Source organism: Phalacrocorax aristotelis, chromosome 7 (assembly GCF_949628215.1).
Source record: "Phalacrocorax aristotelis chromosome 7, bGulAri2.1, whole genome shotgun sequence".
Taxonomy (NCBI): domain Eukaryota; kingdom Metazoa; phylum Chordata; class Aves; order Suliformes; family Phalacrocoracidae; genus Phalacrocorax; species Phalacrocorax aristotelis.
Window position 1 is genome coordinate 26,880,547 of NC_134282.1, and position 27,225 is coordinate 26,907,771.

General features: G+C 42.3%; 1 protein-coding gene across 1 annotated transcript in view; it reads left to right on the forward strand.

The window, feature by feature from the left end:
• Nucleotides 1–8,253: 8,253 nt before the first annotated feature.
• The window catches only part of HS6ST1 (heparan sulfate 6-O-sulfotransferase 1), a 209,170-nt gene continuing 190,198 nt past the window's right edge, over nt 8,254–27,225 (forward strand). Inside the window, exon 1 of the mRNA XM_075099367.1 lies at nt 8,254–9,254. Within this exon, the coding sequence (XP_074955468.1) occupies nt 8,737–9,254 (518 nt within the window). The 5' untranslated portion in view covers nt 8,254–8,736. The remainder of the gene's footprint in view (nt 9,255–27,225) is intronic.

Here is a 27,225-nt window from a genome sequence, read left to right on the forward strand (position 1 = left end):
TACAGTTTGGGTAGATCACTGGTCTTACCTCTGGTAAGTTTACCTGTGGCAAGGTTCAAAAAGGGATTGAAGTGCCACCTAGGACTGAACAGACCAGAAAAGTAAACTTGAAAATCAGTCCAGGAAAGCAGCCTCACACTACAGCCCCAGTATGCTACATTGGCACCACTGTTTTCATTTTAACCAAGAGCTTGTTTGCTTGGTGGCATTTCAGCCTTTTCTCCCAATTTTCTTGTTGCTGTGGCCTAAAAAATATTTAACACTCAAGAGCTCCTTTTATGGTAGTTTTTCTTTAATTATAAATATTGTGGACTTAATTTTGGTCTTGCATCTTCATGAAATTCCTTTTCCTCGTGCTCTCAAGTGTTGACTTGGTATCTTCTATAAAGAGTGTTTTGATAAGATGCTGACAATCACATCACTGTGATAAAACCAACTGTGGAAAATCCCTTTGGTTTGCAGCATCAACAGGTCTGGGAGTGCCTGGAGCCACAGCCAAGTGCCCTGCGCAGCACTGGGCACCCACATGGCACAGGCGTGTGGGCAGCAGTGCGGGGAAGCCCTTGATCTCTTGGTTCTCACACATGTAGCTCCTACTGCACAGAGGCAGCTGGAATGCAAACTTCTTCCCATTTCCTTTACCACTGAGCTCATTTTATGGTGCTCCAAGTGTTGTGAAGTGGACGAGGTTTTCTATTTCTGCATTTTTTTTTTTTACGTTAGGGGATTTTTAAGCCAGCAGCTTTTATTTGTTCAGAAAGCATTCAGACTTTTGTTGGTCAGGTCTAGAGCTCTTCTGCTACACTGCTTGTAGAAGCAGCATAATTGAAAGAACTGATCCTGTAGGCACAAGGCAGAGGCTGTGATTACCCACAGCTTGGCTTTGCCAGTCAATTTCTTTTTTAAAAAAATCCATTAATCAGTACACTTCAAATTCTCACACTTTTCAGGTGGTTGACTACTGTCTGAAAGCCTTCAGAGAGCTGAATTGTGACCATTTCCAGTTTAGCTGCACATCTCTAAGCATATAATTGCCATACAGACAGATTATAGCTTTCAGCTTATTCACTTCATTACATAGCTTCTTAATTTGGGATTTCAAGGGGAAAGTGATTAGTTACTTTTGTGCATGTATATCAGTTCTCATGAACTTTAGCATCCCTGCTTTGTCTGTTCACCATTTATGTTACAACATCAGCAAAGAAGGATGAATGCCTGTTCTAATTAGTTCTTTTGCTGGAGGATCACACAGACATCTCAAGTCAAAGTCCTGCAAGCACATTTGTTTTAGAATGCAATTTCCAAACCGAGTTGTCAGTTTTTTGATCAAGATGAAGGAATCAATGGTAAAAAACATTAAGAAACAGTGCATGTGTTAACAGGACATTTATATGTTTATGTAAGTCCCAATAGCAAAGAGCCAAGATCTTCCTCGTGCATTGTAGCATTTACTGAAGAGCATAAAAATAAAACAAGATTATATTTCCAATAATATTTAAATTAATACGTATGAGGCAAAAAAAAATCTTGCCAGTAAGCTTGGCCATAAACCAGTCTTAAGCTTCAGGTCACTGCAGAAAGTTATGAAGCTGTTCATACAGGAGTTATTCCAGCACCATTTTCTGATTATCTAGATACCTGTTACAGGTGTGGATAGAGTCAACATGCAGAAACTTTGCTAGCTGCACCGACTTCCTTCCACGATGAGACCATCATCTTGGTGTTTCTAGATCCACATCACACTAATGTCCCTACCAGAAGCCAAGTGTTTGTGTCCCATTTGTGTTCTGAGGGGTTTTACAGAGCAAGGCTGAAAGGGTTACGCTTATTCCCTGCTAACAGGCATGTCACAGTGGACAGCTGCGGCATGAGTCGGGGGGATGTGAAATCCTGTAGAACCCAAGCTCCCCTTACATTTATTTAATCCCCATGTATGATGGGGTAATAATATGCCACTAACAAATAGGTCTGTCCTTTCTATCGAGCCCAGATAGCATCATCTTGCAGCTGTTGCAGTGCAAGTAGGGAAAAAAGGGCTTGAATAAGGAGCAGCTGGCACGTTGTGCCTTCCCTGTGGATCCACAAACTCCTCCCTTAGGTGCATTAATACCTTAGAAACTATATATGCTTCAGCTGCAGTCTCGACTCCCTGCTTGCACTTGTGGGCGTTCGTATATTTTGAGAGATCAGCTAAGGTCTTTCCAATGCTTCAAGGTCCTGACAGAAATTTGCGTCTGTCATCTGTAGTTATTATACGGCAGCATGTACATGAGGTTTTGGTAAATTCAACTTTTGCTTATGTCTGACCACAGGAGATCTTGAAGCAGTGAGTTGCAAATGAAGGCTCATGGGGTGGATCTACTTCAACCATCTTCTCTTTGCAAAATAGTAAAGACAATCATCAGGTAACTAGCTCTGTCTTACCAGTCATACATGGACATTCTGCTAAGACACAAGTGTTTAGATCCACAACATCCACATGAGAAGAGGGAGTGGGATAATATCGTAACCACATGGTCTGTGAAGGTAGTTCTAAAACTCAGATTTGATCTCTGTAGCTGTTGAAGATATACTTTCCTTTGTTTAGGACAGCTGTTAGTGGCTTCACTGTTTTGATTCCTGCTAAGGTTTCTAAGACTGTCTTTGGTAGCTTTCAAAGAGCAGACCCTTCCAGTGGCCCTAAAAAACGTAGCGCAATAGCCTGAAATCAGAACCAGCCTTGCTGGGTCTGATGGATTTTGGCATCTTCAGTACCTGCTTCCCTGACTGACGTGGAACTGTGTTGTACTCAGGGAGCAGTGACCACCTTGCTGGCTGTGAGAACTCTGTGGTGTGGTGGCTAACCTACAGCACTAGCACTGAAGCCACAGGGTCTTAACACCAGTGCTTCCAAACTGCTATGGGTTTCCAACTAGGAGTACAAGTATCACAGAAAAATGGTGTGTGAATGCTGCCACTGTGCAAATGTGCATGACTGGGAACAGCTACTGAGGCTGCAACAGCAGTGGATGAGTAAAATAAGTTTAGAAACCCCTGTTCTGCACTTCGCTATAGGTCTGAGCATTGATATTGCAAGTCAACTGCTAAATCCTATCATTTGTGACTCCTCACCATTCACTCTGTCTATAGTACGGACACACGTGCATATCACCAAAGCAAATGAGAATATCACATGCCCATCCCTCCTAAAGGCACTGGGAAAAAAATCTAGATTGGAATAAACAAGGTAAATGGTTTGTTTCAACCTACTTGGGGGAACAGGGACCTTACCCTTGGGAAACAAAGTAAATACGCTCTTTTTTCTTAATTATGAGTAGTAGAACTTTATTTAAGGTGCCTTTATTGAGATATTTCTTAGGATTTGCAAGTGTTTAAAGAGGGTTTTTTTTTTTTACTGCTTTGGTTAACTAAGTTATCCTGGTTCACAGCAAACTAGTGTAACTTCTGTGCTGAGAAGCCTTTAGACTTCCCCTGCCTAATAAAGCTACCATTTATTTATTAGGCTTTGAGATAAGTATTTCACTGAGGTGTTGGTGGAAGAGGTGGAACGTGGTTTACATGTTTCCTACTGCTGTTTTCTCATGAGAGGCTTTCTGCAATAAGATGTACTCTCACTATATCTGAGTTTGTCCTCAGTTCAGTATTAACTCAGACTCACCCTTAACTGAGTTCTAACTGTAAATATATAAACCTGGAGGTCAGGTCTGTGTTAGTAATTTGCACCCAAACTAGTGGACCCATCCCATCATACAGGTCTAAGAGCTAAGCCAAAGTGCTGCTTGCTGTCACTGTTGGTAACCGTGTGGATGCAGGCTAAACTGTCTGAAGGCTTAGTCCCTCAGTGCCTGCATTCTGCAATTACTTGGAAAGAGGGGGAAAGGGACAGGCTGCTGTGCCGGGAACCAAAGCGAGGCCCTCAGAAGTCCCAGGTGAACACAGAGTACTGCACCTTGCTGTAGGCCAGTATGGCTTTGTAATGCGACAGCTTACTCCAAGTCAAACCAAAGCTGCTACTCTCACCTTCTCTGCAAGGGAAGGCATAGCCCCTGTGGGATACAAAGCAGAATATTTTATTAGATTTTAAGATAAATATTTAGGCACCCAATGGCCAGCAGCAAGCAGTCATAAAATATTTTTCAACTGCATTTGCAAAATTTGTGTTCATTTCTTGTTATTTGTAAGAGGATCTCTAATCTTTGTATCTCACTCCTAGCAATGTCATACCATAAAATGACGAGTGCTGGCTTAACTGTCTAGGTTTCTCTTGACTAGGGAAGCCGTTGAGTGTAGATTGACCTTCAGTAACTTAGCTAGCATAAGGCTGACCTCGGTCTGATTTATTTTGTAGTGAGAATCCAAAGTTAATGCGTCACAAATAGGGGCTAGCATGAGGGAATGTACAAAAACAATAGACCTTTCAAATGTACCTGAAGAGACTTAGTAAATCAATGGACCTCATAGTCCTAGATCAACTGGATTCCTATGAAAATGCCAAACATAATCTTTCAATTTGCTTGTATTAGGAGAGGTTCTGCGCAGTCTGACATAGATCTGGAACGGAAAGTCACTAGATACTTCAGCTTTATGTCAGTATAAATAAGCAGAATTTGAGCCACTGCTAAAACTGGTCTTCTGTCTAGTGTCAGCCACAGAATAAAGGAAAAGGTATTGAAAAAATAAAGCATGTGGAGTCCGTGTTGACATTTAATCTCCTACCACCTAAGATGTGGCTTATTTTCTCACCACTTTTTAAAGTCCTAGCTTGCATCAATGCAGATTTAAATACAACGTGACCTTCAAACAGTTGATTTTTGAGTTCCCACAGCTTTTGGTGTGATATTTAAATGGATACCCATACTGCTTGTGATGGTTAACTGTGTGGCTGATGCAACCTCCTTTGTGCTGGACATGAACGTCATGTAAAATGTTATGAATTCAGAGATGGAGTATCGCCATCTGAGCCTTGGTAGTGGAACAAGGGACGTTTGGCAGACTGCAGTATCAGAGTTTCCATGTGACTTACTGGGGGCTGTACAAACAGGGAGAGACAGCGGATCCCAGTGTACACTTGAGTGACTGCAAGTTAAGCCATTAGACGACTGAGGGTAGGACTTATGCCAGGAACGGATTGCAAAATTTATTTTTCCAAACTAGGATGCAAAGGATTAGATTGACACAAAAGCATTGAAGATGTTTTTCAGTGGGCTAAGGGGGGTCTTGTGTTTGCATTTGCCTAGAAGAATGCAGATAGGAAATCTGAAATACATCTCCCCCTGCCCACAGGTTAGAGATAAAAATACAGTTGTTTTTTTTTCCTCTAAAATGCTTTCGTTTACATAAACATTTAGTTTTTAGGCAACTCAGTGATTGCATATCATCACTCTCACTGCCTCACGGGAAACAAAGTTCTGCTCCTGGAGCTAGTCAGACCTACTGTGATGACCCAGATGAGCCATAGGAACGCCTAGGGAGGTCTGGCCTGAGAGTGGAAGATTCAGCTTGGAAAGATGGACAATGGCCAAACGCACACTCTAGGTGACCTCAGAGGCTAAGCAAGCAGTAGCAGTAACAGGAGGTAGCAGTAACAACTTGTATTTTTCAGATTTAATCTCTTTCACTGTTGTTTCCAATGGGAAGGCCAGCAAAAGTGTAAATCTTGTTATTTTAACTCCACTCAGATCTTTTCTGATCTAAGAAATATGCTGGTCTAAACTAGCAGTGATACAGTACTTGACGTTTAACTCCCTGTGCAGTAAAGAACTACTCTATCATTGTCTTCAGTGGATTTTACCTTGAGTATAAATAAGGATTGATTTAAGTATTTACTTAAGTGATCATCTTAGGTGAGTCATACCTGTAAGCACCTTTGAAATACCAGCATTTCAGAGCAGCATATAGAATTAGCAGGGAAGGATTGCACAGCATTTCAGTAAACATAAAGGCGTTGGTCCCAGAGCTTTGGTTTTGCAGTGTCTCCTAGGCAGGCTGTCACGTACTTGTGCGGGTGGCACAGGCCTTCCCTGCACTTCCAGCATGTTCGCCATCCCCCACTTCTAGATAGAAGGTGCTGCAGTAAAGAAAACAGCACGTTTTCAGCCGTAACTCTGTATTTGCCTTTGTGGTCTGTTTATCTTTCGTGGATTGTATTTTAGTATGTTCTTTCACAAACTAACAGGCACTATACTTACCACAAATATAAATCAATAACGAACTCCACTGGAATATCTCCATCTGTATAACTAATGAAAAAGACCAAAGTATTTTATATCTTGCAGTTAAAACAATTCATTAACAGGAAATAGCTCACTTTATGGCTGATTTCTTCATAGTTCTGTCATTTCTAAATATTTATACATTTATACATATACAACAAATGTTGTAAACAAACATAATGCAATCCTACAATCGGCTCTGCGTTCTTTATGCTGCGGTGTATAGTCCAACCATGTATGTAAACCTCACATATACGCCTGGATTTCCCAAAATGTAATATAAATTTCAAACTTTTAAATTGGGTTTATGCTATGCTTTTGGATGTTCCGGAACTTTATGTATAAGAATGACATCATTGTTTCTGGAGTTACTAGCTTACATGAAAGAGGAGAATCAGAAGCAGACTTTTAAGAGGAAAATATCAAACAAAATAAATGGTTTGAACACAACATATCATGCTTTTGGGTGCTATAAAAATTTTATTGTTACTTGTTTGGGAAGAACTGCATAACTCACTGGGGCTCCACAACTTGTGAATAATGCGGCCATCTCAAAATCGAGCAGATTTATCAGTCATGGTGTTCAAATGAAAATCTGGGACCTCATTTCCTCCTAAACCCTTTGAAATCTGACCCAGCGTTTAACAATGGTTCATCTGCACGTGCTCCTTACACTGTCGTAAAACAAAACCTGGGTTAAAAACTGTAATCTGATGGGAATATTTTAGTGCCGGAGCGCTAAAATCTAGTCATAACTTGTATTTTAAAGAGCACCAGAAACTTATGAAAGCTGTCACTCATAGCAGTAATTACAGATGTGGTACTTCAGTTAGAAACTTTTTGCTAGAAATTATCAATTGTTCATACTATTTATTCCGCGTAGACAATAACTCATGTCTAGATGAAGTGCCAGCGTGACTGCCGCTACACTGAGCCCCACTGTGCTCTTTGACACAGGGCCATGTTTCATCCTCCATTTAGGGGCAGCAGAGAGAGGCATCAGATGGTGACTTTCTGGGGTTGCCCGGAGACTCCATGGCAGTGAATCCTGCCTGCCTTTCGGCGCTTGGCCGACAGACCAGCCGCGGGACCCTGCTGTGCGCCATCCAGAGAGGACTCTGCTTGGGTAAGGTGATCAAGCCGAGCTGTAAGCACACCAGCTGGCCTCCCTAGGTCCTCCTTGTACTGCTCCTTGCACAGCATCTCAACCTGCTAAATACTGCCCTACAGAGGCTGTTGCTGAAAGCCAGCTACATACCTGGATCTTCCAATGTTTTTGTTTCATTTGTATTGCAAACAGATTCTGCAGCAGCACCGCTGCTGGACGGAAGGCTGCCTGGCAGATCAGCAGAAAGCATTTCGCTGGGAAAGTTTTTGTAAATAACACCTCTGTTGATACTTGCTTCAACCTCTCCTATTATTATCTCACAGACATCATCATCCCCTGCGTGACCAGAGCATTTTCCCACTGTATCCAGTTGCGACATTATAACCCAAAAGATTGCGGTGTCCCGTGGGGTGGCGGCAGCGGGAGCGGACACATGTGGGAAGACCTATTTCCATGCAAATTTTCTTGCTACTAGTATTTGTTGCTTCAAAAAGGGAGTTGGAAACCTAGCCCCCGAAGAGCGCCAAGGCTGGCTGTTTGGGGTTAATGTTAAGGTGGCATATAAAGCGATAAGAGCCGAGTGCTTCAGGGCTCTGCAGCCGCCTCGCAGCCCACCCGGGTCTGCAGCGCGAGCGCTTTAAGCGGCCGCCCCGCGGGGGCCGGGGGAGCGCCGGCGAGCGGAGCGCTCCCGGCGGCGCCCGCAGCTCCGGGCTGGGCCGCACCGCACCGGGGAGCCGAGGCCGGGCAAGGCCGCGGGCGGGGCCTCCGACCCGAGAGCCGGGCGCGGTGCGGGCCTGCCGCTCCCGCCGCCGCCGCTCCCGCCGCCGCCCGGTGCGTGGCCGCAGCCGCGCGGGCTGGGCTCGCCTCGGGGCGGCGCGGGCGGCGGCGCTGTGCATGCCGGGCGCGGGGCGGCGCGGGCAGGAAGCGCTCGCTCCCGGCTGAGCCGAGCCCAGCCGAGCCCAGCCCAGCCCCTGTGCAGCCGCCGGCGGCGGGGGCGGGCGCTGCCGTGCCGGTGCCGCTGGGGCACGGCAGAGCGCCGCGACGGAGGCGGCGGCGGGATGGGGTTGGCTTCCTGAAGCGGGAGGGGGGAGGGCGGGAGGGGTCTGGTTTTGCATTTCGGTCCCTCTCCGCCCCCCCTCCTGCCCCTCTGCTCCCAAGTTCGCCGCTCTCGCCGCGGCCCTTCCGGAGCGGCTGGCTGCGGGCTGCCCCTGACCCGCTCCCGGCGCTGCCCGCGGCGGGGCGGGCGGGGACAGTGGGGAGCCGAGGTAACCCGGGGAGCGGCCCGCCGCCCCCGGGGAGGTTCCGCGCTGTGGAGCGGTGGGGGGAGGCGGCTGGCACAGGCGCCGGGTTCCGCCGCCCGCCCCCCGGCACCGCCGCCGTCCGCCCAGCGCTGGCAGCCCCGGGAGATGGTGACACATGAAGCGTGCGGGAAGGACCATGGTTGAGAGGACCAGCAAGTTCTTGCTGATCGTGGCCGTCTCGGTGTGCTTCATGCTTATCCTGTACCAGTACGTGGGGCCGGGGCTGAGCCTGGGTTCCCCCAGCGGCCGCTCCTACTCGGAGGAGCTGGACCTCTTCCCCACGCCGGACCCGCACTACGTGAAGAAGTACTACTTCCCCGTGCGGGAGCTGGAGCGGGAGCTCGCCTTCGACATGAAGGGCGAGGACGTGATCGTCTTCCTGCATATCCAGAAGACCGGCGGCACCACCTTCGGCCGCCACCTGGTACAAAACGTGCGGCTGGAGGTGCCTTGTGACTGCCGGCCCGGGCAGAAGAAGTGCACCTGCTACCGCCCCAACCGCCGGGAGACCTGGCTCTTCTCCCGCTTCTCCACGGGCTGGAGCTGCGGGCTGCACGCCGACTGGACCGAGCTCACCAACTGCGTGCCCGGGGTGCTGGACCGCCGGGAGAGCGCCGCCGCCAAGACGCCCAGGTACCGGCCGCCGCCGCTCCCCCGTCCCCGCCGCCGCTCGGGCCGCGCACCCTGCTGCCCCTCGCCCCAGCCCTGCCGCTCTTGAGCCCCCCTTCCCGCGCGTTGCAGCGCGCTGCTAACGTGTTGTGCCCCAACCTGCCCCGAACCGTTCCCCAGCCGCTTCACCTGTCCCCTCCCGTCCTCCAGGCAGTGCCCTGCACCTTTCCTCGGCACTCCCAGGCAAATACTCTGCTCTTTCCCTCCCACGTACCTGGTACGCGGCACCCTCAGCCCGTGTTCTGCTCTAGCAGCCACTGTGGACCCTTTGGCAAGCCTACGTATTCGTGCCGCTTACTCTCTTTTCTCAAGCTTTAGTCTTTATCTCAGACCTCGCTTGCCACCTATTAGTACCCATTACACCATACCCTAGTCTCAAGCTTGCCTTTGTAATCAGCTTTGCCCTAACCTGCGCGCCCCTTTTCCTCTAGCTGAAATTGTTCTCCAGTGCGACTGAGAGGCACAGCAGACTTCCAGTCCTCGTGTTTACCCCCTTGTTTTTTTTGCACACTGCAGAAAACATCCCTTAAGCATCCTTCCATATGTTCCTTGTTCTTTATCTTGATGGGAGACTTAAGGTGAAATCTTTTGCGGAAAGGAGCTACCTTGTATGTGTTCCCTCTCTCCTGGTGCTCATCTGTGCGCCGGGAAAGAGGGAGAGCCATCCTAAAGCACCCCTCAGTGCGTCCCCCTTGAACACTCAGTGTATTTCTGCCCTCTTACCCCGTTATTTCTCTACCTTGGCCTCCATAAATGATCAGCTTCAGAGGAATTTTCTGTCTGAAGTACTCTGGTAAAGACTATGGCTTATATGAAGATGTCCAAAGATGATGTTCCTTTAGCTGAATATACCTCTGTCTCTTTCATTTCAGGAGCCAGTTTTTTTAATTGATTGCTATTTTTTAACACCACGCATGCCTTCCTTGACATATTAGTGGTTTTATTATGCTTTGTAATCTGTTCGCCTGAAAGTTTCATTCTTAAAGGTGTCTAAAATCTTATGCTAACATTTGCTTATGCCATATGCTGTATTTATATGCGCATTGTTAATACCATACATAATCCCTTTAGCGAAAAGTGGCCTTTAAGAAAGTATGTTTTGGCATTGTAAGAGTTTTTTCTCTACATCTTTTAAAGGTGATTTTCAATCATTTTTGTTCCATTGGAGCTGTGTGCCATTGCTGGGGTTCTTTGTCTCTGTCATGATTACTGCTGTTCCCAACCCGTTTCAGTGTTAGTCATCCAAGTACTATGCTCATATTGCTGTCATGCTGCCTGACCCTGGAGCAGCAGATTGAAGCTTGTATCTAAAGGGCTGAGTATCCAGGCTTTACTGGGGTCTCTTATTTTATTAATAAGGCACTTGACAACACCAATAAGTAAAATATCTTCAGCCCATCTGGTTGTTGTTGAGATTTTAGTGAAGTGTTTAAGGAAAATGTACAAAGTTCAAATCTTATTAAAAAAAAAAAATTTACCCATTTTGCGAACCTTGGCACTTGGCTAGCAAACCATTAACCTTGTATAAAGACCTGTGTAGTTTTATTAATTGTCTCAGAGCTTTGTGTGCTTCTGTTGGTGATTTTGTACTAAAATCTGCTATGTGTTCAGTATTTAACTGTCTCATCCTACTTAGCAGTTCTTTTTTGCATAGGTGCCTGAGAACAGGGGACTTCAGGTTGTGAAGTAGCTATTAAATTCCTTACTGGGACTCATAGGAAGTTGAGAACCAGAAGCCTATTGCCTCATCTCAAATGCTTGTAAACAAGATTTTCTTTGCCATTTGTTTTGGAAGATGAGGAACTATATGCTTCTATATGCTTTTTAATTGTCTTGATCTTTGGATGTGCAGGAAAAATAATGAATCCTGTCCGATTCTGTCATGTCTCTGCATATCCAGAAACAGTTCTGCTTAATGTGGTCTCCTTACTTCCCTTAAATCTAAACTAGAACTTTGTTTTCCGCAGTGTAAGAACATGATGTGGAAGTTTTACATAATCTAAGGTTTATCGCCTTGGCCTGTTGAACAAAAAATGGAATTTACTGTTCATTGTATCCTGGGAATGGTTTTGGTGCAATGAACAGCTGCTGGTTATTTTAATAATACTGTCCTAGGATACTGCTCTGTTGTACTGCAGTCCAGCTGAGTAGGCACCTTCTCCAAACTATTATTTATTTATGTCTAAGAAAATTGGGAATAAGAGACAGGCAATGCTTGTTTAAAATAAGAATTTGATAGATTGTTGGTAAAAGAATAGTCGTGTATTATGTCCGTTGCACAGAGAGAAACATAACTTTATTTCTCCATTGTGAATGTCAGTTCTCTTATGTTGAAACAGGACATGTTTTTACATAAGGCATATGCTAGAGAGGCTACTGTTTTATAATGGAACTGAACTATGAAAATAACTCTCTCTCAAAAGGGGTGGGGGGGAAGGAGCAGTAAGCAACCATTCCGTCAGGGTTCACTCAGACTGTAGTATTATCCACTCTGGGTTTTGGAGCACAGTCTTCAAATTCAGCTTTTAAAGCTAATGTACTGGCCTCTGCATTTACTACTTAATGTGAAGTTTAAACCTTTGTTCTTCCAATTGTATGTTTATCCCCAAAAACAAAACAGCTGAATTGCGATTACAAATAAATCTGTCTTCTGGTGAATGTTGGAAAGCATGAAGGTCATTCAGTATTGCCCACATGTACAAATCATGAGCTTAAAGCTGTTAACTTTGTAAGGAATGCAGTTTTATCACTGCACAGTGCCCTGTTGCACTGCATACCATAACCCGTGCATGGTACATAAATTTACAATGCAATTGCTCTTTTTATTGTTCTGCTGTTCTGTGTTAGCCTTAATGATTAGGAGCCCTAGATTGCCAAAGACTGCAATTTTTTTTCTTAGTTTTCTTTTTTTTTCATTGAGACAGTAAGCAGTTAGAGATAGGTGTTTCAGCTCTATGGGTCAGCACTCTTAAAAAAAAAAAAACAAAAAACAAACCAAACAAAAAAACAAACAAATAACAAACTACTCGTTCTTATCCCCCTCCCACCCTTCTACTAGTGACTTTCCCTGTTTTTGTATTCGAAAGACTTCTGGACAAGCACTTCTTGAAGCAAATGTTATGTTTTATACACAGCCACTAAAAGAAAGAGATTGATTTGTTTGGGAGCTGTAAAACTTGGGACTCCAAGAACTCTGAAGCTGGCTGTGTTTATCAGTTAAGTCACTTAGCTGCAGTTTTCTTTATGGCTTTAGTAGAGGGCAAATTCCAAGATTTTGGGAATGTAGGCCTAATCATTCCTTGTAGTGTTAGTCATAAAAAAACTGCTGGGAAAGACTTTTTTTTAAAAAAAGGAGATAATACTAGGATGCATGCTTTGAGTCATCATGATGATACTTCAGAAAGCAGAGGTGAAGCAGTTTCTGTGAACTGTGCCCTTAAAGTTGTCTCACCTAAAACTGAAGAGATCTAATCTCCCCAGTTGATTCTGAAAAAAGACAAACTTTTCTGTCAGCTCAGTTCTTTAATTTGACCTCCAGAATTAGAAAAATCTATTAAGTGATCCACTATAACTTTTCAGTCTCCTCCATCAGACTGAATGATAGCCCTTAGAAGTGTTGGAAAGGTTTCCTTCCTAGCCCCCGGAGGAAATGTGATTCAGTGCCCCTTTTGGCTGCATCCTCCTCCTGTGCTCCCAGCATAACAGCAGAGCTAGGTGTTCTGAAGTTGTCCTTGTAGGACACTTCATGTGTGAGCTTGACTCTAATGTAATGTGCTGCAGGAACAATAAAACAAATAAATTACACTGAAGGAATTCTATATGCTTACTCTCCTACCTCTTCTCAAAGAAAAACCCAACCCAAACAACCTAGGCTTTGTTGCTATATTGGTGGTTTCTTCTGTCACATGAAAACAAGAGCGTCTAGGCTGGATGTTTCCTGAAGACTCATTATTAATGTGGAGAGAACTTTAGGGCATACAGCTCCTTTAAAAATGCATTTCATGCCAGCTGCCTGTTGCTGTGGAGAACCCATTTACCTGGTAGAGTGTTGGAAGGGCATTGCTGGCTTTGTGCTCCCACAGCTCACATGCATGCTCTGACTTCTGTTATTCTCTGTCAGGAGTTTTTTTGTTGCTGCTGTTGTGGGATTGTTTTGGGGGTTTTTGTGTGTGTCGGGTTTTTTTTGTTTGTTTTTGGTTTTTTAGTGAACCACCTCAAGACAATAGTTAATCTTGGCTTTGTGTATGTGTTTCTGTACTGGTCTGTCATAGAAGTTTGGTTTCTGAGTTCATCTATGTACAAAAAAGATTGTCAAAAGTATTTCTTTGTGATTATAAAAGCATGTCCACAATTCCAATTTCAATATTCTTTCTCAAGATTGCATATGCTTTAGAAATAAAAAAATTGTAATCCACATACTCTTACGTAATAAATCTACGGCAGGTTAGTAAAACCTGCTGTTAAACGTATCAGTCCAAGTTTTAGAATCTCTCTGATAAGCTATTTAGGCTTTATGTTTTGGGGTTGGGGTTCTTTTTTTTTTTAAAGAAACAATTAACAGGGCTCAGCAGTTTTAGTTTGATTTTTTGAAGTGTGAACTTTCACAGCTTCCAACCACATATCTGTCCCTTTGCAGGGATCTGTTCTTGATGAGGTTTTTATTATATGAGTGCTTAGGAGCTGCAGAGACACATTGTCAAAGACCAACTGTTTGAGAATGAAAGGTTTTACCACATAATTTTTATAATATTAGCACTTTTTCAAAGCTTAGGGTTATCATTCTTTGTGGATCTGTGTGTACTGGGTGTTGTGAAATACCTGTCTGCAGAGAGCAAGGGGCATTTTTTCCACTCACCAGTTGACTCAGACTAGTTTCTCTCAAGGACTGGTAGGGAAGTATCAATATAAGCCTATTTTCAGTAGCCTGATTATTCTCTCAAATCCTTAGCATGTGGAGTATTTTAAAGCCTGCTAGTCTGATATGAAATCTTTTGCACCCAGTTGTGCTCATCCATAAAGCCAGGTTGGTTTTCATACCCAAACAATTCTGAAGGGCTAGATAGTTTTGTAGGGAAAATCTTTAAATTTGACATAGTAACTAAAAGTAACTGAAAGTTGGAACTCTTCAAATAGCGGCCTTAAGTCTGAGGTACTGTATTTAGCTGAGCTTAAGACTTCTGGCTAGTACACCAGGTTTAATTACTGTTTTTTTTTCTGCTGTTGGCAAAGCAGAAGGATGTGTCCTTAGATATGTCACTGCTTGAGTGTATACTTACACTAACCTGATTTTGTAAAACCGGACATTTGGCTCTTCTTCATTAATCTTTAAACAAAAGTTGCATCATAACGTAGTAGTTTTGGTTTTCTGCTTAGAAATTTGCAAACACTCTTTTCCCAGACCTCAGATTTTGCCTTTTTGCCCTTATCCTTTCCTACTCTACAAATAAAAGTGTATCCCATTCTGAGCAAAACCTTTGATAATCACTGTAAAAAAAAAAAAAAAGAAAAAAAAAGAAAAAAAAAAAAGAAAAACAACAATTGTGAAATAGTTACTTTAAAAGAGCTGGCTTGAATTTTATTAATGACTGAACTAGATGCTTTGATATGTACTCCCAGTGTAAGGACAGTCTTTAAGGAACAGTCCACTGTAAATGCACAGCTGCTGTATTCCACCACACTAGTGCATGCACGTTTTTGGAGGCTAATTGCTTAGAGATTACAGTCTGTAAAATTTTGTGTGAAACATCTTGGCCAAACCGCTGTCATGCCCTGTTTTCGAGCCTCTGCTGGGCCGTCCTGTTTTGTCAGTTTGAAATGCCAAATAGAGGGCCTGTTCTCTGTCACTTATTGAGCAATTTTAGTGTGCATGTATCTCTTCCAAACTAATGTGATCTTGAGCAATGCCACCTTGTGAACTGTGTGTCGCATCTTGAAAGAAATATGTGATTTAAGAAAATTGGAGTTCGTTAGTGCTGTAGGAGCTTTAGGTGAAAAATGTGATCTGCAAGTATGTGAATTTGATGTCACCTGATAGAACAGCTGCAGACTTACCTGATGTGACTGGCTGGGGCATGCCTGGGTATGTGTAGTGAGGCCTCTTCCCTGCAGGAGACTGGTGAAGGTCTTTAGTTGGATATTAGAATGTGGAAGAGGTCATATTACCTCTTAAGAAAGCACTGCTAGAGGAGATTATGTTATAACTTGGAGATTATTACAATACTGCCTTCCCTCTGGGCCATCTGTTTCTTCTACGAAGGAGGAAGGGATTAGCCGCCTCTGGTGGCCTCTTCCTTCATTGATTTGCAGGGTTAGACTTAATGGGTTTGTTCAGCAATCAGCAGAAGCTTTTGGCTGCCTGTTACAGAAATTGGAGGAGTGTAACCTGGGACCTGTTTTCTAGAAAGTAATTCAGAATATGCAGGCCCGGAGTTATCTAAGAAAACTTCTTTGTGGGTTCGTTTCATAGGTGAAATTGCTGTGCCTTATCTAAGTCATATTTGTACGCAATGCCCATGCGTCTGGCTCTGATTAGAGTCCTCAGTGACTCCTAGCCAACATGTTCCTAACCCAAATATTAGTCATAGCAGTGATAAGCAGAGCCACAGAAGAATGACAGAAATTAGTCAAAGGGGTTGTGGCTGTGGTATTCTAGTTATAATGACCTGGAAGCAAAGAGTGGCTGTACAAATAGAACACACCTGATTTTAAATTCAGTTAGGAATATGTGGCTTTTCAAATGTATTGCACACATTCTGAGTCTCCCTACTGTATGTCCTGCTGTCTTTTACATGTTATGGCTTTTGTACATCTCAAAAAATGGGAAAGCAGCACGGAAAATTGCCTTCAGTCAGTTGTAGAACCAAGGTCACTGCTTTGTGACTCTATTTTAAACTCCCAGTTATTTCGCAGCAACTTTACCAAATTTGTGGTAGTAATGCTTTAAATAGGTAATATTTTGTCAATGAACACTTGGGCTTGTGCTTGCTTTAGAAAGCCAAAGTGGCATAGTATAACTCCACAAAGCTTATCTTTGTTTGTGCTTGTATTTCCAGAAAGTAGAGCAGAGAGAAATTTCCCATTATTGACTGAAATTGTGCTTTGTCAAGCAAAGATAAAACACGGTCTTTAACTCCTAGTAATCACAATTGTGATAACTGCTGTGTGAAGATTTTTTGATGGAGTCTTGCTTGATGTGGATGGAAGGGAATGATACTTTTACATCAGAAGCAAGTATCTTCCTAAACAAAGATGTTAGTGATAGCATGTTTAAAGAGTATATGAAGCACAGGAGGAACACAAAGCTGAAGTAGTCCGTTACAAATTCTCTTGTCTCTGAAATGATGGTTGGCTTTAAAAGCAAAACAAAGAAATCTCTACTTCTTCTAAAGGAATTAAAGTAGAATTGATGAGGGAAAAATAACCACTAGCATAGATTGAAGGTGACACAGTTTCTGTAACTGTTGTTGATGTATTTTTGTTCACCTTCTAGTTCTGTAATGGAGTACTCTGCTGAAAATCCAGTCTGAGAATCTCTCTGAAGAGTTCTTTGGAGATTATTGCCACAAAGACACAAAGAACCTTAAACACCTCTGCACTGCAGCATGTCAAGCTTCAGATCTGAAGAGGATTCTTCAGATAGTCTTGTGTGTTACTGCCAAAGGAGGAGCTATTTACCAATGCATGGCTATTTGAGCCTGAGATCCCTCATGACTAGAAAAAGGAAAGGTCCATGCAGAGAGAGGTTGTCCAATGAAAATCACATCATACACTTAATAGGGTTTAGTTGTTTCTACTTGTATTAAATGGCATACATCAGTTCTCATTTCTGTGCTTAGCCACAGAAGTGTGATATACTATACTGAATGCTGCTTCATCCCTACAAACTGCTGAGTACAGCTAAGGATATGAAATATTCTGGGGCATCTCTGTTCTGATGATGCAACCAGAAAGGATTAAGAAACTCCTGTTGTCCACCTCTAACTGTAACCTGAATTTCTTAGCAGTACTAATTATTTTGCTCTTTCACCCGTATGACTCAAAACCTCTTACAAAGTATCTAGTAAATAACACCTGGTGTTATATTCATTTACAACCTAAAACAGCTCTTAAGTGGTCTGTCTAAAAGCTGGCTTTGACCATAAATTTCAGACATATGCTAATGTACAGATCTTTCCTGCCCAGTGGCTTTGTCTCTTTTAGAAGCAACTGGTTTCTTACCATGTTATTACTACTTTGCTCTGTACTTGCCTTCCTTCCACCCTATTCATAGTAAGTTCTACATAATAGCTCACCTATGTTTTTATAGAGGAAATATTTCACAATTTCCTGCCAATTTAAACAAGAAAACAGTGATCTGCAATTAACTTTTTATGGTCTGTGTTTTCCTTCATAACTAATCTCCAGCCTATTAAGCAGAGATTCTTTGATTACACCTCACTGCAGACTGAAATATTGTCATTCCTTTTATGGAGCTTCTCTACGTGACTGGCGTGGGGGGAAGACCTCTGAGCTTCCTCAACTGCCTTTGCATTTTTGTTTTTAAAATATACCAAATCTCCTTTTTGGTTGATGTTAATCTTCAAGTATTTACAAGATTATTTGAGGTTTTTTTGCCAAATAGGATTGCTTAGAGTTTCAAAATGCCTGGTGACTTTTCATTGTCTAATTTCAGATAGGTTGAAAGGGGCCTGGTTTCTGAGCAAGTGCTAAAGAAGTAAAAGTGCTGCCATCTAAAAATTCCTTCCATGTATTGCATTTACTCTACATTTTAGCCTTAGTTCTCATGTTAATTAGACATACACATGTATAAGATACCTGAATACAGGCAAATGGGAAATATTCAGTGACTTTTGAAAGAAGATCTTGTGAAGGGCATGATTGTTCTTTCCATTTTTTTTTAATCTTTACACAGCTTGAAGAAAGAGTATTTTTTCCCCCCTCTTAGGTCTCTCAGAAAATTTAAATGTCCAGACAAATCTTGTAAAAATAGAATTGACTTTTTTGTTTAAACTAACAGCTCTTGCTGCCATGACACCCTTGCTCTCAGAAAAGATTTTAGTTAGGATATCCATGACCCTATATCAAAGCATTGGGGAGGAAAATCAATGCCTCATAGCTAAGACAAACAGCAGCAGCATGCTGATTCACCAGTTTCCTGACAGGTTTTTCTTTCCTAGTGGAGATGGGGAAAGAACAAGGAGCACAAGAATCGCAGAGTATAATCATAATCAGTCAACCATCCCTTCTGTTAACGTGCCTTAAATCATAAAAGACAAGATTACCTTCTGTTCTTTGCCTCTTCTCTTTCTTGCCACCTGTATCTTTTTTAACATCTTTGAAAGAGGAAACACAGATGTGACCTGGGTAGTTCTGCAAGGGGGAAGATTGAACAGATATATCCTGTCTGCTGAAGCAATTACAGTAGGGGTCATTTAGATGAAAACACTCATTAAGGGAAATACTTCATCCATTGTATACTATACAGGAAAGTACATATGCATAGGAGCCCTTTTGGATAAGGAAATGCCTTAGCATTTTTTCTAGGGGTGCAGAACTAGAACTTCTTGTTCCAAGCATCTGAGTGGGGTTTCCATCACTGGTTATACTGTTGTGGTTGGTGTTATTATTTGCAACACACCTGAAATAAATCACTTTGAGCCTTTTTTTTTCCCTGAAGTTTTCCTTTGATTTATTTGACCAGATTTCCACATATGTTTAGAAATGACAAGTTCTTTCTAGTGTGTAGATAACCTGACTCCAGAGGAGCCTTAGACCTGGCTAAAGACTTCATCATTAATTTCACCATTATTGTAGTGAATTCCTGTATTTTTAACAACCATATTTTGTTACATGTATCAGGATTCCGACTGTTGCTACCAGTAGATTTGATTTTTGAAATGTAATATTACTCTAAAGACTAATGACTCAATATTGCCCTTCTTTATTCAAGCCATTATATAAGCACAGCGTTTAATCTGCCTCTTTCTCTTGTACTTTGCAAACAGGCTTTGTCTGAGCAGTGCGTCATTTCTTTGTAATATCTGAGCAACCTTTATTTTCCGTTCCCTGAAATAACACTTTCCTCCAAGCTGGCATCTTCTTGCACCTTGATTACTTCAATACTATATTCCTGAACTTGATAAATTAAATCCTCCTCTTTCACTTGAGAGATCTCTCACTGTCTAACCCTCTCACTCTCATAAGTTACTAGAAGTAGACCTTGAACTCTGAATCAGCCAGTAGTCCCCACTTCCATCACACCTTGAATTTTCAGGCAAATTCAGTCAGGCTTTCTAATATGCCTAATCTGCTTATCAAGGGAGAAGTTTCCTGTGTTGAAATGCAAAGTTCCTTGGTTGTTGTTCATGACTGAGAGCTCATAGACCTGCGCTGTTATACACGTGATGAGTGCTACTATCAATGGAAAAGCTTAGCATTGATATTTGGATTAGACATCCTCAGAAATGTTTGGTGCTGAAGCAAGCTAGGGTAAGGACCTAGCTTGTCATATGCTTCGCTCATACGAAGACGCTGTCATCTTGGTTTAGATGCCCATGGCTTGACTTTTCATCCTGTGTGGTATGCAAGCCATGGTCAAAGTTGTCCCTTATGCCCAGAACATCCTGCAATGTGCTCCAAACCATCTGGTCACTTTTTGGGTGCTTCTAAAGTAATCACTTAATAAAGAATTGAAATTCGGTCTATTTTCTTAAAAAGGGAAAATTTATTTGAGAGTGTATTATTACTTTTTGAATGCTTTATAGTCTTGCAAGACATTGTGTGCTTTGCTAAATTAGGGTAAGTCTGAAGAGGGGGAAATCATTCACTTAAACCTGTGCTTGGTTTTTGGCTTTTTTTTTTTTTTCTTAAACCAAGGATTTTTTAAAAAAAACAAGGTTTCTCACCAAAACTCTTGGGTGATCGCCTTCTACCACCTTTCTTAGTCATGATGTGAATTTTGTCCGTTTACCATTCGCATACATTTAAGCATTTCTGAAACTGAGTAGACTAGCAGCTTGAAGCCTAACATGGCAGAAAGTAACTGCAAAAATGCCATGTCTGCTATATTTAATTCATAGGCTTCTAATGACTGAGGGGGTGGTTATAGTCCAGCACTGTGAACCCTGTGTATTCCAGAATATGAGAAGAAAATCCATGCATCTATTTTTAAATACTGCCTGTGTCCTGAGATTTTTATTTGGGGTTTCTTTTTGTTCTGATTCTTGAAAAGCCCCTTTTTTAATAGGTCAGAAAGTTTTAAGCTTATAAAATGTAACTATGCCAACATCAGAAACAGCTCTTAATCTCAGCAGTCAAATTTAATAGAGTCAATACACTTAAATCTTTTGAGTGAGGTATTACCGTCTTAGGATGAGCCTCTTAACACTACTCAGAAAGGGTTGTTTTCACGACTTTTACTAAATTGGATGAAGCTGATACCTGTTTGTGCAGTCAGTCATACACAGCAAACACATGTATTATGGAAACAAGGAATTAGCCAATAAATATTTTCAGCAGTTACACTTTAATAACCAGTTACCAATTTTCAACCCCAAGTGTTCAGAAGTTAGTCTCCAAGCAGACAAGTGTTCTGGCAGTTCATAAGAAAATGCCAGCTCCAAATATTGAAATGATAAAACAAAAATCACTGAAGGATACATGAGTTTTGGTTTAAAAAAATAACCCTGTCATTACCTGTCTCTAACAAGAGAGGGCTACCTATAGGTCATCTCTTACTTGTGACTTGGGTGTGCCAGGAAGGGACTGAAAAACAGCTTCCACAATTCTATTAGTATGAACTTGGGTTTGGTCATGTGTCATGAGGACTGATATGACTCCCACCAAAAAGGGAGTATAGGGAGGTTGTTCAATGGCAGGAGGAGTTGTGCTTAACTTCTGGTTGTAAAAAGAGCATCTGAGGTTGGGGATAGAAGAAAAATGAAATAATCAGTCCATAACTGAGGATGAGGGGAAAAAAAAGAAAAAGAAGCCACGCATACCTTATGTTGACTAGGATTTTTAGATATTAATCAGTTTGTTAGTTACAAGTAAAGTGTTTTGTTAAATAACCATAAAGTTTTTGACTTAGTGAAGACATAGTTTGCATTTCTTGCTGTTCTTTCCACCAAATTTCCTTGCCCTGGGACTTACGTAGGCTTTAACACTGAAACTGTGTGTAATTGTTTAAAGGAATAAAATTAGACTACAACATGTAAGAAAAATACTCAAAAAGTCTAGTGTGAATAAATATAGTATGTGTGACAACTAGCTGAGTAAATTTTAGTCATTTGTCCCTGGCTTCTAAAACATATTTAGATCTCTAACTGGCAATGGCTAAGACTATATTTTTATAATGTGATGTAGGGAACTCCTTGGAAGAATAATTTGGCAAATTCTGTGTAATTTTTTTACTTTTTCCTCAGTGTGTTAGCTGCCTTGAGACAACTGAGAAGGTCGTGGATTTGCCTTCAGCTAGTCTGAAGGTTTTCCATGTTGTGACGTGCTGCTTATAGCAGCTTCTGTGATGTAGCAATGCATTAAAGGAGGTGTCTTTCCCTGAAAGCATAATCGAAGCTCAAGAGGTCTCAAAAATCATGATTAGTGCTTTGAAATGGGTTAACTTGCAGTGGCTGTGATATAGAAGGTTTACACAGTCCCTTCAGTTTTCTCAGTTCAGGAAGCAAGTTCGTGTGTGTTAAGCTGGCGACGTGGTAAATGAGTGGACCGCTGTGGCCAAACATGGTGTTGCATGAGGGGAAAGAACCACATATCCTTGCTGTCTGGAGGTGGCTGGCTTTGCGTACACTGGAGTATCTGGCTTGCTCAAGCAGGAGCTGAAACCTTATCACTTTCAAGGGCCTGTCAGCCAGGTGTTTGTATCTGTCAGGTCTTCCTTGAACTCAGAAACATTACTGAAGATTTCTGTAGATTATGCATATGCCAGCAGTTCTTACCTAGGTGTTAACCTGCCTATGACAGCAGTTCCTGGGAAGAAATATTCCTGTAGTTAGCCGAAATGCTTCCACAGTGCTTACAACAGTAGCTGTCAGCAGGAGAAATACACTTGTTTTGTCTGAATCTTTGCAATTGGTTGATGAAAACAGTTTTGTTTACTCTAATAGGATTTTACCGACTGAAAAGCAGTAGGAAATTGTCCATCCCATTTCCATCCCAGCAAAAGGCCCAGCCAGGGGTGTGGAAGTTGTGTATTACAAAAGCTGGACAGTTGCCTGTATTATTAGGTACTTCGGGGAAGCTAGAAGAAACTGTTCTTAACCCAGCTGTCTGTCCCAGCTTGCTCAGGCAAGTTTTTATGTTTGTTTGACAAAGCTAAGACTGGGTTATGCACACTATTTGCACAGCCAGCTTTTATGTTGCTAAACCATAAGGTGATACATGTGGGGAGCTGGGGGATGCTGGATTTTGTAGCTGTTCAACAGAGCTTTTATATTCCTCCCAAACAGTTGAGCTCCCAAGTACAGGGGTTGCTTCTCATGACGCCTGCAGGAACCATGCATTTTTCCCCACCCTGTCACCAAAGCCATTAAGAGAGCTTCTCCTTGGTGACTGGCCCAGGACAGCAGCGTGTGAAGGAAGCAGCACCAGCAGCAAACTCTTTTGGTGCATAAAAAGGACGATTCTTGCTATACGTAGATGTCAGCTTGTATTTGTGAATAGCCCAGGCATCACCTCTAAAAGGCAGCCTACTTTTCATATCCAGGGATAGTGCTACTTGCCACCTCACCTGAAATATTTTAACAGTAATTATTTTTTATTGTATTGTCTGTTGCATGTATCACCTTGGAGCTCTTTTGAAACAGGTTGTCTGCACAAAACTGGAGAAGCGTTTGTATCCGATTAGTTTCCCAGCCTCAAAACTACAGATGACAAAGCTGTTACCTAGCAAAGGTACATAAGGGCTATTGTTCTTTAAGCGTGTACACATGGGATGTGTATGTGTGCATACTCCGTTTCTTCAAATTCCTCTGCAGTGTAACTGTTAATCCCTATGCCATGCTGAGCTGGGATGTTATGTGTTCTTTTTAGAAATGCAGAAATAGAGGCAAAGGTTAAACTGTTTGCCATGGCATATGCCAGGATTCCAAATCTAGGATTACAATAGGTGCATGCTAAGTGCTCATCCATGTTCTTACACTAGTAGGTTATGCCCCACCACAAGATGGGTTGTACAGTATGATCTTTCCTGTCTTGGAATCTGCTGAAGGAGTGAGCTTGAATTGGACTGTGTAAAAGATAACTGTGAGAAGATTTTCTGTCTCTCCATGAGGTGCTATAAGTAAAGATCTTCTAAATCAGTTTTCTAAATATCCTGAAACAAATGCAGAAGTAAATCTTGCAGACTGTCCGCAGCATGACTACTTTCATTTGGAAATAACTCCCCCCTGAGGCTTTCTCTCAAAAGGCGTTCTTGATGAGAACATTTTCTTCCTTGTTCTCTAGCTAGGAGGGGGAGGTTTTGACACTTGAGGTGTAGTTGGACTATAATGACAATATAAATCACAACAGGAAGTGTGCAACTGCAATTTATAAAACTTGCTGGATGATCAATAGTTTCTCCTGTATACTGCGTGGATAGTGGCTGGCTATGGTAAAGCACTGGTTGTCAGCATAACACTCAGCTGGAAATATTTCAGAAACTGAAGGATGGATTCCTTGAACATTTGGGAGATGTGGGACGCTTGGCCTGCCAAATACTTCAGGCAGGATGAATCCACCCCTTTCCTAACTAGGATATTTCCTGGCTTCTGAAGTTATTTGGGGATTGTCATGAAAAGTCTGTTTTCTGGATTGAAGCCTGACCAATCCCAAATCTGGAAATAACTTCTCATGAGAACAAAAAGAACAGTTATCTATGTCAGCTATACTGTTGTGGGTAAGCGAGATTTAAAGACTCTTGCCTAGTGCAGAAAGGATCCGAGAACAGCTTTCTCTTACAGAAGTCAGAAGGATTACTTTCATACTGAGTAATTTATATGGCTCTTTACTCCTTTTCATGGGCATATGTGTTTATGTTGGGATGTTCGTAAAAATTTAAACCAAACCAAGTTAAAATAGATGCCTTAAACTCAAGCAGGATGCAATATCTGTATGAGCCATGGCATCCTGAATTATTCTGAAAATAATTTTGTAATCTGTGCAAAAAAAACCAAACCCGAGTATAAATCGGAACAAGAACTAGTGAATTCCAAAGGTGTCAGCTGTTACGATCTTGTATACTCCAGAATTTACTGTATATTGCATACTGCTGTAATATCCCTGTCTCAAAAAGAAAAGAAAATATTTCATGTAAAGTGATCTCTCTGGGATCAGTGAAGAGAGACTATGAGGGGGAAATGACTGGGCGTTAACAACTTCCCACAGGATAAAGCACAAACAGTCCTCCCTTCGAACAAATCCAATTACTGAGTGTGAGTAGGATCTCTGAATCTTAGTGGACTTCTGCAATTAAGAATACAGGCCTTGTGCTCCAGAAAATAATTAAGCAAGTGTTTATAGTGGTGAGGGAACTCAGAGTAGGAGCTGGTTACACCAATTCATTCTGGTTATTGGCCTTTCTTCTCCCTTCCTATTTATAAATAATTTAAATGTGAGTAACAGCTAAAGCTAGAACTACACTACATGTCACATAATCTTTTTTTTTTTTTTTTTCCCTGCTTGATGATGCAAGTTGAAACAAAGGCCTAGTTGTTTAATTTCCCTTTAAACTCTCTAGAAGTTCACATGCTTTTAAATTACACCTCCAAGCCTGTATGGAAAGCTACAGGCAGGTTTGAGAAACGCATTCTTCATTCTGTTCAGCACAGAGCTGATGGTGTGGCGGGAGAGGGAGGAGGAGTACAAGCATGAGAATGGTACTTGTAAGTGCTTTGCTTGGGTAGGGATGGAGTTAGGGCCAGTGCCTTAATGTCATGTAAGGAGATATCTGGAGCTTTTTGTCCCCAGGTCACTAGATCAATGCAGAACATGCTTGATGTGCTAAAAGCCCATATCCATCTGGTCATTACTTTCAGTGCCGCTCTTAGTTGCATTTGTAGAGAGGACATCTGTCACCTATATATATGGCACTAAATAGACCCCTATTTCTTTTGCAGTCTTTGTTGAGCATGTAAGATTGAATTGAATAGAGGAACTCAGCTATGTGAGTGGCCAAGTCATTCATGATGGGATAAGGGTTCCTCTGATGATTTCTGGTTTCATCAGCTAGCCTCTCTCATGCCAGGGGGCTCCTCTGCTCTTTGTAAATAAAACAGTGATGGTAGAATGTGACACAGGTACAGAGTATGTCTGTACTACTGTTGGAGCATATCTAGAGCAGTGTCAGAACTGCAATCCTGACATCTGTGAATCATCTCACTTTAATTCTGTGATATGAGGAGTATCCAAACTTGTATCCATGTGGTCCTGGGACACAAGGACCAAAATGTTTAACTTGAACTTACTCAGGTTAGAAAAGTTGCCCCAAAGGCACACAAAATGGGGAGTAGGAGAAACCCAGCCTTTGAAATGAAACTTTTGGGCATAGTCACAGCAGGAGTCACCTCAGTAGCTTCGGCAGCTATGGGGTGCTCTTATTTTTCCTTTCCTTTGTAATGGAACTATACAGCTCTGAAGAAGTTTTTATAAAGACAATGAATTGTAAGCTAGTGCAGGAGACAGGGGCAGCTTTCGGTATCAGCTGGCAGGAAGACAGATAGAGACACTGCATTAGTACCAGAAAGAAACATGGATCTGGGCTTTAGATATGGAGTTCAGCTTTCTCAACATTCGTACTGTCTTGTACTTTTGGTTCCTGTTTATATCTAATTAGAGTTCCCCTTGTTTGGGAGAAGGAAGGTCTCTCTGAAGTAGAAGCTGTTAGGGGTATGACTCTGTTAACAAGTTAGTGCAAGGTGAGGGCATGGATTGCTGGCAGGTCACTGTTCTGCTCAGCCTGCCTGGTGCTTGCTCTTCTTCCATGGTAAGGTGCAGTGTTTCAACCTCAGCAGAAATGGGTAAGCTGCTTCATGCCTGCCGTGCAACAAAAACATGCCCACGGGTTTCATGGCATAAGTGGCGTGCTATAAACTTCCATGATAACATACCTTCAAATATTACAATGTAAAACCTATTGCATTTAGATTGAGAAGAACTACAGTACTACGGCCTCAGAGGGAAAGATTAGTGAACATCTCTGCCATATTCTTGAGTCAAAAGTATTTGCTGGTTCTTTTGCTTGCTACAGCAATCTTTACCAGAGGTAATGTGCCGCCAGAGCGTCAAGAGGTCGGGTACAAATGTTGTACAGGGCCTCCATGCATTAACTCTCTTCCTCACACGCTGCAGCAAAACATCCTTTTCCAATTTTTTTTTTTTCTTTTAACCATTTGTTACCACCTCCCCTTCCCCCTTCCCCTCTATTCCTCTATATCAGAAAGAAAAGAATTGTAAATGCAGGCGCTCAGCTAACTCTCAACCTGAGAAAGATGGAATTGGTTTATTTGGCTGGAAGCCACAGAACTAAGTGAACCTGTCATAGGATTCTTAGCCACTTATGAGAAAAGTCTGGGTTTAGTTTCAATAATTTAGTAATGAAATTCAAGCATGGATAACAGTTGTGGTTCACAGTCTCAGGAGAGGTTTGCTAAAGGACTTAGTTTCCAGCTTCGTCCTTAGAGCTCTGGTGGCAGTAGGAGAGCTCAGGGCTAGGCTGTGGCTCATCCAGCTGTTGCAAGATCAGGTGTCGCACTGAAGAGCGCTGTTGTAGTATTGATCTAATCTGGAGTGAACAAAAGAAGACTCATGTCTCTGACAGAAAAAAGGGCTGGGCTGTTTGTGCAAACTTGTAGCTCAGAGCAGTTGGTTTCACTGGCAACAAGACAGAGGCTCTGAAGCAATTCATCTTTGTCTGGCCTTGTGTGGCAACACTGCTTGGTTT